The sequence below is a fragment of the Mchenga conophoros genome, linkage group LG1 (assembly GCF_057382185.1).
Source record: "Mchenga conophoros isolate Kocher_MC1m ecotype Shallow Benthic linkage group LG1, M_conophoros_male_GT1.1, whole genome shotgun sequence".
Lineage (NCBI taxonomy): Eukaryota > Metazoa > Chordata > Actinopteri > Cichliformes > Cichlidae > Mchenga > Mchenga conophoros.
Window position 1 is genome coordinate 40,791,218 of NC_140526.1, and position 11,003 is coordinate 40,802,220.

General features: G+C 40.0%; 1 protein-coding gene across 4 annotated transcripts; it reads right to left on the reverse strand.

Moving 5' to 3' along the window:
• Positions 1 to 1,365: 1,365 nt before the first annotated feature.
• kmt5b (lysine methyltransferase 5B) lies at positions 1,366 to 10,576 on the reverse strand. Of its 4 annotated transcripts, none has more exons than XM_085278488.1 (10): positions 10,557 to 10,576; positions 7,931 to 8,188; positions 7,697 to 7,844; positions 7,430 to 7,595; positions 7,241 to 7,350; positions 6,745 to 6,911; positions 6,617 to 6,636; positions 6,393 to 6,529; positions 6,040 to 6,239; positions 1,366 to 5,804 (listed from the first exon to the last, which is right to left on the reverse strand). In XM_085278488.1, exons 2-10 carry the CDS (start codon positions 8,097 to 8,099, stop codon positions 4,318 to 4,320), a joined length of 2,604 nt encoding a protein of 867 aa, XP_085134614.1. In that variant the 5' UTR covers positions 8,100 to 8,188; positions 10,557 to 10,576; the 3' UTR covers positions 1,366 to 4,317. The 4 variants fall into 4 exon arrangements, with proteins under 4 accessions (XP_085134614.1, XP_085134608.1, XP_085134612.1 ...); XM_085278482.1 differs by lacking the exon at positions 10,557 to 10,576 and adding an exon at positions 10,163 to 10,424; XM_085278486.1 differs by lacking the exon at positions 10,557 to 10,576 and adding an exon at positions 10,036 to 10,111.
• Positions 10,577 to 11,003: the final 427 nt, after the last annotated feature.

The following is an 11,003-nucleotide window of genomic DNA, read 5'->3' on the forward strand; positions in this document are numbered from 1 at the left end:
TAATTAGATTTGAAAATAAATAATCATTAAAGTCACAGAATAACTTACTTGGAGAAACAATCAGTAATTAATTACTGTTTTCAAGTAACTTGACCAACACTGTGAATGGCAAAATCTTAACTTTGTTTTGATATCTTCACTTTTTGCATTAAATCATACTGGGATGTTTGTTGTAACAAGCGTGGAACTTCAATATCAGAACTCGAACAAGAGATACAAAGAAACTTCATATAGCTTACATTTTCACTGTGCTACTGTGCCAGAGGGGCCGATGGCACGATATGGCAGCCTCGCTTCTGTCAGTCTGCCCCAGGGCAGCTGTGGCTACAACTGTAGCTGCCTCCACCAGTGTGTGAGAGTGAATGAATAGTGGCATTGTAAAGCGCTTTGGGTGCCTTGAAAAGCGCTATATAAATCCAATCCATTATTATTATTATTATTATTGTGCACAACTCACCTAAGACCCCATCAATTGGGTTAAGGGCATTACTTTGACTGGACCCTTCCACCACTTGATTATTTAGCTTTCAGACAGATAGCTTCACATTTAACTGCAGAATACTTTGGTATATCGGAAGTTTAATCAAATTATCAACCCGGCACCACTGCTTGACAGCTGATGGGGGGGGGAGGGGGGTATCAATATGCTGTTAAGCTTTCTCAAAACATGGTACTGTGCATTATGGTCAGATATTTACATATTGATTTATTGTCTTTTTTTTAACTGTCATGAACTTCAACTTTTTTTTTTCAACATTTAACATGCTGAGGCCCTTAGAGCCTGAGACTTTTGTCTTCAGATTTTTTTTAAATTATTTCACTATTTCATGGTTTGACTCCCAGGAATACTGACTATCTCAGGCATTTTCCACTTACTAATGTTTCTCGCTGAAGAATGACACTTTAAACTGTTTGGAATAATAAGTTCATCCAGCACATCTGATTAGCAGAATCTGGCTGCTACCTGCCCTCTTAATAGAAGCAGTAAAGGCAGACTTAGTTTTCACACACTGCTTCTACATTCTGGCTTAGTTTTTGTTGAATAATGGCACTGTGTAATGTGCTGCTATTTATCTGAGGTTGATATGTAAAACCTTAGAACTAAAAGGTACATACTGTTTTTTAGCTATTCCAGTTGAAGTGCTTACAGCAGATTCAGAGCGTTTTTAATATTAGGAAATAACATGCTATATAGAACTTTCATCACAATGGTGTGATTAGTTTGCATCGTGTGTTTAAACTATGTTTTCTAATATTAGTTTGCAATTTCTTCGGAAAATGCACAACTGAACTTTTCAAGGCACATGTCCTAGCACCAATAGGGGGAAATTGTACACTTTAACAGCAGAACTCAAAACGCTCAAGGAACAAGAGTCACAAAGAAACTTTATATAGTTTTCAAGTATTCAAAACTGTTAAATAAGTACAAGATGTGTTCACATGATTTACATATTGGACAATATATGCACTGCCCATTTTTATTTGTCTTTACATGATTCCCACTACCCACGCAACACGCTAAAAATTTCTGCAAATTATTCACATTTGTTTAGATGTTTTTCTTTTTACTTTTTGAGTGAGCTGGTTATTGTGACAGCTTTCTATTGGACAAGGATCACACAGATGGTAACACCTGGAAGAGTTTACAGTGTGGGATGGACAAGTCCAAAGGAGGGGATATTGGGGCCACACTGAGCATGGTCAAAATGGTGATTAGCTGCTGGTGATGTCAACAGTACATATTAAACACAGGAAATAAGATTAACATTGAGTCTCAGTCTTGATCCCTTGGGCTGTTCATTTACATCCACACAATAAGAAAATAATATACAGAAGGACTGACGGTGGGCTTTTGATGAAGTGTTTCTCTGGGAAAAACAGATGGCTTAGCATTTACACTCTTTCATGATTAGCTATGTGAGAAATTTTGTCAAAATGCTCTTTAAGGCACCTAATGCTGTTGGAAAGTATATGCGCTCCTGTAAAGGAAACTAAAAAAAACAACAAGTGACTAAACATATAAGTGATACACTGTATTTCTAAATTCTAGGTTAATGCTGCCATTCGTACATGGAAGAGAAAATCAAACAGGTAGGAAGGAAATAAAAGTAGCACCACAGAATGTATATTGGGAAAAAAAACAGAAAAAAAGAAAGCCTCAGTACAAGATTCAAAAGTTCAAGAACATTTGAAACAGTGAAAGGTTCCTCTGCAAAGTCTAGTGTCAACAGACATCACTTCTGATTTTACAAACTCTCACAGTGAAGAGTGAGCGTGGAGAAAAACATCATTCAACGATGACACGGAAGCCAGTCATTCTGTACATTACTTTTAACATTTCGGATTTCAAAAGCATATACTGGTAGCCTTTAAAAGTGGATCTGAATGACCTTGAACTACCACATGTGCCATGTTACCATTACAGAGTAGCTCCAGAAATGAAAAACTTTGAAGAATACAATTTTATGTATGCTGGATTATAAAATTGTTTTTGATGTTGTTGTTTTTTAAATTATGCTGCTTAAAGTGTGTATTTACATCACTGAACAAGCTACAGGGATTTACCACAAAGAAATGTGCTCAATGTCTGAACAATGAAAAACACACGTTCCTTGCTGCTAAAGCTGGATTACTTGTTTACTCTGTCAGTTGTTTCCAACACATAACAGAGCCTGACCAATATATAAGCCTACCACAGATCTATCTGTAGACCCACACATATTGTTTGAGAAACCTCAATATTAATACCTTTTAATTAAAAAAAAGAAAGAAAAAAAGATCCTCTTGCTGTCCATATCACTTGCAGCAAAGTAGCATCACGGCGGGGGAAAAATGGTGGGGTGCCTCCACTGCAAGTTCCTAACTACTTTGTGAATTACTGTAGACAAAATATAAAAGTTTATTTAAAGCCTCAGCATTTGCATTATGGCTTGCTTTACTTTTTTTTTTTGGTTTGTTTGAAGTGACCATATGACATGACCATATGACCATATGAGTGGCTGGGGTGCTATGTTAACAGCTAATGCTAGCTTTGTTTGGTAGAAAGGTGAATCGCACCTGTTCCTGCAAATTAGTACTGAGTAACACAAAAACACAGGAATCTGACACCCTAAACCTGGAGAACAGACTTCTCAGAAAAATAACCACTCAAAAAAACATTTTGTACTAAAACAGACAACAAAAAACACAGACAAGAGATCCAGTTCTGTGACTTCAATCACCTGAGGTGACATCCTGCAGACAGCGTGTGGCACTAACTATCAGTTATACAAAAAGTGATGCATAATCTTAAGTCGATAAAGACTTGAGCAAAATCTAGAGTCACACAGTTGTTACGAAGGGAGTAATAACCTCCCAAAGTAGCTACCAAAACTCTGCTGTAAAATGTGTAATTGTTCAACTGTGTAACACTTTTTATCATGGGAGTCCACAGAGATTGACTAACTTTTGGAGCTGTAATCATATTACCACAAGAGGAACGTTTGACGTTTCATTCATTTTTCACTTTAAACTAATGCATGTCCCTCTTCCAATACAACTCACTTGCTATTTTTATTTCAGCATGCAATACCGAATTTTTGGGTAGCAAAGATTTAGTATAAGGATCGATCAGGCTCTACCTACCTGATATACCATATATAAAAACTGTTCCTGTGGGTAAGCCCATGATAGCCCAAATTTAACATCATAATTCAATTCTACACATACATACACATGATGAACTTAAATTATACTCTGAAAAAAGACATTCTTTCCCAGGAAAACTACTGGAATAATGAGAACATGGCACCTGCATCCTAAAGGACTGTCTGGATGATGTTACAATGCCTCTGGACCAACCACTCTACACTGTTCATTCAGTGCAGTTTGCCTACTGAAACTTACCAACTAGAGACAAAAACCAAAAGTTCAGTAAAATACCTGCCTATGAGACAGAGAGGAATAATCACCATACTGTACACTTTCTACAATATCCACGTCCATTATGAATAAACAAGTGCATTTACTTAAAGGAATAGTTTAGCTTAAAACAAATTCTGTTTTCACTTAGGAGCCAGCTAGATCATTCCCAAAAATGAGAAAGATTCCTATCACGGGATGGACTTGTAAAATTTCCATAAATCAATATTTTGGGTGGTTGGTCTTTATATGAAATAAAGTGACAGAGTGAACAACAAATTTGTTTCAAGTTAACAGCACCCTCTAATAATGTTCAATTTCTCTCTCTCTCTCTCTTTTTAAATTACTGTACTTCTTTTACATCAACACAACAGTTGATTAGCAGGTCGTCTATATTTACAGGGAAAAGTCCACCGCTTATGCATTGAGCCTCAGAGACTGATCCTCTCTCCTCCTGGAGGAGATATCAATGTCTATGGAGTCTTTACCCACAATGAGTCGGAGCCGCTTTGCTGGAGGAAGTGGAATGAAATCGTCTTCAAACTCATTATCAAAGTAGTCATCGTCATCCTCCACTTCCTTGTCCTCATCATCAGACGAAGGGTCTGCCAGGACCTTTTGGGTCAGATGTCCACCATTCCTGGTCTCTAGACCTTGACTCATGTCTCCATTAAAGGAAATCTGGTCCACCTTTGTCTGTGATAGTCTTCGTGCATCATCCTCCCGCTTCAACTGGATGTTCAGCTTGGTGGAATTGCTGTGGACCACAGGGGCAAAACCGTTATTCAGTTTGGCGATGTAGGAGCTGCCTTTATCCTTGTCATGATCCTTGCTGAACTTTATGCTAATTTTGCTCGAAGAAGGTGAATTGACCGTAGATGCCGAAAGATGGGAGGAGCCAACAGGATCGTTGGGGTCAGTGGTCTTGCTACTGCTGCTATCCCTCCGCCGGCGGAGCGTCAGTTTGGGGATGCCTGTGTTATTCTCTAGGATCAACTGAGCATCGTATCTTGTGATCCGACGCTTCTTCTTCCCCTTGTCCTGAGACCGGCAACTACCCTTTCCCTTGTCCCGGTGGAAAGATTTGCTGCCATGGGTGACGCAATTGTAGTCTCTATGTTGGTCAGCAAAGCTCAAAAGCATATTTCCACAATCTGAGAACTCTGCAGCATGGCTGCCAACCACTTGCATGAAGGACTCCCCATATGTGTCTTCGCATTTAATTGTCCGCTCGGCCCTGATCCGTGCTGGCCGTTTCTGCCTGGTGCTTGAGCGTCTTCTGGCATAGCCAGCATCTAATGATGGATGTTCTAGCTCAACTCCGTGGTGGAGGTACTCCTCCATGTCAGCTGGCTCTGTTTTGATGACCACCCCACCAGGGACTGGACTCAAACCATCCATGGCGCTGGGCTCTAGCTTAACACCAGATGCTGTTTCCCGAGCCTTTACAAGGGTCCTTGTGGACCTGCGAGTTCTGTACATCGAACACTGGCTGCCTTCGCTGCTCTGCACAGCTGGGAGGTGGCCATTTTCCTTGGCAGTATGACGTGTCAGATAGCCTTGCTGGCCCAGTGTCTGCTGCACTAGCTCCTGCCCATCCTTCTCCTTCTTTACAGTGACGCCTTTACACAGCGACATCTTTGAGTCCGTGAGACCCAACTGGCAGGTCTCTCGTTTGGCCAGTGCCTTGGGCTCTGCACCCCTTTTCCGACTTCGCAACTGGACTTTACTTAGCGAAGGCTTAGATTGGGATCTTAGTCTCTTTGGTACCCTGTTATTGTTTGCGCGACCTTGTTTTGAACATGAGGTAGTAAGGGCTCTTGACAAAGTCTGTCTGGTTTGAGTCCTGTTTTTATACTTCAGGCCAGATGATGATGACGATGATGATGTTCTTTTTCTGGCAGCTGGAGGAAAAACAGAAAAGGCTGCACATTATAATGTTTTTAGATAAGTAACTGCATATAGAAAAAAATAAATAAAATGTAACATTTTGGACTTCTAGTGGAGTCCTGCAGCACAAATAATACAGATTACTGGGGATGATTCATGGTACAATTAAGAGATATAAGACAGTATTGCCCAAGGAGTTTCACATCTGCAACAGACGAAATACATGTTTAACTGTTAGAGGACTCTTACATTGATGTGTTTTTGGCATTTCCTGAGAGTCTACATCGGTGTGCGAGCCTACAGAGTGACTGTCTGAGGTCCTATTTCCCTCCCCTAGCTTCTTCAGCCTGTTGAGGCGCTTGTCTGTCTCACGCAATCCATACTTGCTGTTGATCACCGGTACTTCCACTGGCAGTCCAGCTTTGGATTTGAAAGCACCAGTACCTCGTCTACATGACAGAAGGGGGGGAAAAAAGAAAGTATGGTTTAATTGTTCTTATCGTACTCAACTGAGATTCTGAGTTTGTTTTACTCAAATTCTTTTGTTTTTCCAACCCACACTCAAACACTGTGTTTAGTTTTCTCATGACGTATACTCCTACCTTTCACACGTATAGCATTCACAAAATTCATTGTTTTCCCCAAAAAAACCATCTCCATAGTAGCACGAGATTTCTTCTCCTGGCTCAATGTCCCTTAAAACTTTCACACAAGCTGTGTCCCGACCTGTTGACACAAACTTAGAAGACAAACGGAAAAAGTCTTAATAACCTGAGTTTCCACATTTAAAAGTGACTGATCCCAAAAGACGCTGAAGAAAGCCTACCTTGCAGTTTGGCCGACAATCTGTGAGGGGAGGGCACAGCAATTAATATACTCGTGAAAAACAGTGATGTCAAAATTTTTAACAAGAGGGTGTGATAAGATTTCCACAAGTAAAACGAAGATTACTACCATGATTGATGAATGCAGCTGGTCCAAGCCACAGCTGCGCACAGTTCTTGCGGGTCGAATACATGACACTGAAGTCATTCTCTCCATGCCGCAGCAGTAAGTTCTCCTCGCTCTCTGAGAGCTCAGCAATGCACCCAACCAAGTACTCAATCTTATCGTTTCTTTTCCTGCGATATTAAATTAGGCAGAAAGGGTTATCACCCAGGTTGAAAACAAGTTTGTAAGTTAACATCACATCCTACCACAACTCTGGTTATCTGTTTCTTCCAACTTCTAATAAACTGCTTATGTTTCTTCTTTTTGCAGTTTTATTTTTTTATGTTTTAATATATTTTACTCACATCCTGTGAAGGACTTTTAATAGTGTTACAATTATTATTATTAATCAAAAGTTTGAAATCACTGTAACTAGAATTATCTTTGAACTAGACAATGGCCAAGTTTAAACAAAACCAAAGTTCACAGTTATTAATAACATATATCAGTTGGTTCTCACCATTCCTTTGTTGCCACAATTTTAGCTCCATTTTGCTCAGATGAGTAACGGTTACAAGGGAGAATCTCAAACCCACTGTCTGTAGCAAACATGCGCAGATAAACAAACACCTATGGAAAACACATAATGAGCTTTGTGATTGGATGGCTGGCTTGCACAATAGTGGGAAAATAATAATAGTGTATTTACATGCTGCTTGAAGAGCTTTTCTTGAGCCTTCGTCTTGTGGAGAAATATATTTCGAGCCCAGTCTCCTGATGTCAAAGCTTTGAAAGCTTTTTCCAAGTTGTCGTGTTTCTTGAAGCGCTCAATTATCTCTTTCAGCTCTTCTTGCCTTCCCTTAATAGGTCGAAATCTATCAGGAGACATTTGAGATACAAAAGTAACTACAAGCTTATCATCTGGGATAATCTCAGGAGAAGCTGCAAGAAAATTAGCAGATGCATATTTGCTAACCTGGTGTTCATTTTGTGTGTCTGAAAGCCCAGATATGGATCCAGTATGAGGCTCGTGGTTAGATCGTCATTCTCACACAACTCCTTGGCAGTCATTCCAGAGGAGGGTACATAGCGCCTTTCTGCCTCCAGACTGGCTGCATTAAATCCTACAAAAAGCACAAGCATGCTAAAGTTAAAGTATGCTGCAGTTGAAGAATCATTGCATTAGTAAAAGCAAGCATATTGAACTCACTGCGGCTACATCTTCGGTTTCTGGTGTGGCTCTTGCTGTGGCGCAGAGATGCACGTTGTGGATGCTGAGAGCGAGTCTGGCTCGGGCTCACAGTCTGCTCGCCAGTCAACTTGTTTCCATGTCGTCTGCCATTTAATACCATGTTCTTGGATTCGCCCAGCCACTTCATGCCCACAAGACCCCTGGTCCAGTTGCATTTAGTCTCTGAGATGAAGCAACACTCTTGAGTGGGGAAGACTGGGGACAAGACTTTGAAACCTGGTGAAAGAAGAAACGGACGAGAAATTTTTAAACTGCAAAAATTCAATTGATTAACAGAAAATATCTTATAAACTGGAATGATAGAGTTAATCTATCAGGTATAATCAGGTATAAAATATTTTGTTCCTAACTTCAAGGCAAGCTGAATATTTTTTTGACTAAATGACAAACTAATATTGAATTTGCTGGCTACAAACGTTTCATGTTGCATTAAGAACACTATTTGCTCTGTTTAGCATCGCTACATCAAGGCATCTTCATTTTAGATACCTCATCACCTGGGTTTGTAATGTAATGAGAACACAGCGGAACACAGTTACTGTAGGGTTTGTACCAAGGTAACCAATGCTGTGAAATGACGCTATATAAAGAAGACTGATTTGAAAAGTTACTCAGATACCATTTGGCAATCACAGAGGTAGAACAGTGAAGGTAAACATTTCTTGCATTTCTTTCTTTTCTGATTTCACTGATATCTGACCAAACATACATACAAATATTATTCTCTTAATCAATCTCAAACTAATTTCAAGCAAAAAGGACACATTTGCTGCTTTTAGCTTTTCAATGATGACAATTGGTTATTATTTTTGTTTGCCCAGTAAACTGCCATTTAAAACACTACTGGCATAATGTGATCAGCATCAGTGAATGAACCCAGCGCTGTGAGACACTTCAGGTTTGGGCAATGTCAGTACAGAAAAATAATCCTCGAGCGCCGCTTAGCGTTAATTCCACATACTGCATTGGCTTACTGTCAAGTGCACCAGAAATTACTTCTCTCCTGTCATCCATCCACACAGTGCTGCCCTGTTAATGTATGCATCATATGACAGACACGTTTTCGGCTTCATTACCATGCCATGGTGTTTATAAGTCTGTCATACGAGCAGTTTCCAGGGCGCTATAGTGTGGCATCATCGCAGTTGTGATCGAAGCAAATGTGCTTCGTCTTTATGGTTCAAAAGCTAACGTTAGCTACTGGAGAACACAACATCCTCGGGGAATGGGAGAGGCAGTAGAAACCCGGAAGGCCACACCGTAATCTGAGGCCGAAATTGTACCAGAGTTGTGAATATAGCAGGGTATTGTTTGCTGACAACTCCCCTCTCTCCAACCGTTCGCTTCGTTAGCCTGAGGCTAATTACCACGAACGAGGCCAGAGTGGTTAGCTTGCCGGCTACATGCCTAGGTATTTTCCAAAGACTAAGCACGTCTCACAAATACTACCCATCAAACGCAATTAAAAACAAAGACTGATGTCGAGTACTGTTAGACTGATGCACATATTTAAGGACCATCTCATGCCACAATATACCAATTCGACATCACAAACTGCTCTGACGTTTCCCTATCAAGCTGCTAAATTTCAGCAAAAAAAAAAAGACCAAATACGGCTCGTTTGCCGGGCCTGCTGATTTAAACCCTCAGCGTATCCTCAAGCATTAACGCACTCCCCGATTCATGTTAGCCGACATGAAACTTCACCTACTAACTTAACTTGATCGTCAGTGAGCAACGACTAATTGCAGTTATTCAGTCTCTCCTCATCAAATTTATGTCGTCTCAAAAATCATGAAATATTCGGTGATTACACGGCATTTAGCTCCCAGCATGTCCCAACAAATAGTTTACGGTATGCAGTCTACCTACAAACAACTGGAATACACCAGCTAACGCACGCTATCAAACTGCATTAGCACAGGTTGTTTGATATGGAAGCCATTAGCTAGGTCGATGGGCTAAATATTCAGTTTCTCAGCGAATTAAAAGTTACTTAATGTACCTGAATCCATGTAGATACAATATACTGTCGTTATCAAAGAAAGCAAATAACGAGTTACCGGGTGTAAGTAATGTTATACATCATAATGAGTTCAAAAGGAAGCTGAGAGCGTTACACGGCTTGGTATCGTTAAATAACCCCAGTCGACAACAAAAAAACCCCCACCAAACACACAAAATACTTACAATCTTAAAACGCTAAACCGTCGCGTAACAAAACAGCTCTTCTTTAAACTAATCCAAATGTAGCACGATACCCTAAAAGAAAATAACACAGGAAACACATTTTTTAAAAGAAATTAACATTAAAATTCAAGATGGCGGCCACGGACAACAGAGGGACAGAGAAAAACGCAGCACAGCCATCCTAAAGAAAATAGGTCCAACAAATACGACGCAATCTCTACCGTCTGTGCTTAAAGGATAAACATAATTAAAAAACGCAATGTAAAACTTGAAAAATGGTCACGATTGGGGATTTTTCTAAACCTTTTTTTTATTAAACAACGCCGAAAATTGGTATCTTAGTTTGTAGCAGTAATTGTCGGAGGTACACAAAAGTAGTGCTGCATAAACAAACCTCGTTACACTTCCTAAAGAATCCACCGGTGTGGGAAGAGCTGGTTCTGCTGCATATTTTATGGAGAACCGTATCTGAACGACATCGGGGTATGGAAACTTCTCTTCCCAAACACAAAAGTCCTTCTTGTTCTGCACTTTTGTTTTTATCCAACATCACTTTGTAATGAGAGTAGTCCTCATTCATATAGGCTTATCCTTATGTATTTATACGCAGAATAGCCCTAACCAATTTTTGTTATAAAATATATTCTGACGTTCCAATATTTGTTACCTTCATTAATTACACCTTACTAATTATAAATGGGTTTCAAAAGTACCCTCCCAATTGGGGTTTATGCATAAACCCCAATACTCCATAAAGCAGAATTAGTATGGGGACTGCACCCTCAGCTCTGTTTCAAGAGGACTGTATGGAGGACCAGAAGCGCCAGATGTATCAAAATAA

What these genes read in the sequence shown, in the direction of transcription:
- kmt5b (XM_085278477.1), bottom strand. An exon ending in ACACACAAAATGAACACCAG is followed by an intron (nt 7,596 to 7,696) that starts GTTAGCAAATAT and finishes GTCTCCTGATAG; the next exon opens with ATTTCGACCTATTAAGGGAA. An exon ending in ATTGTGGCAACAAAGGAATG is followed by an intron (nt 6,912 to 7,240) that starts GTGAGAACCAAC and finishes TTAATATCGCAG; the next exon opens with GAAAAGAAACGATAAGATTG.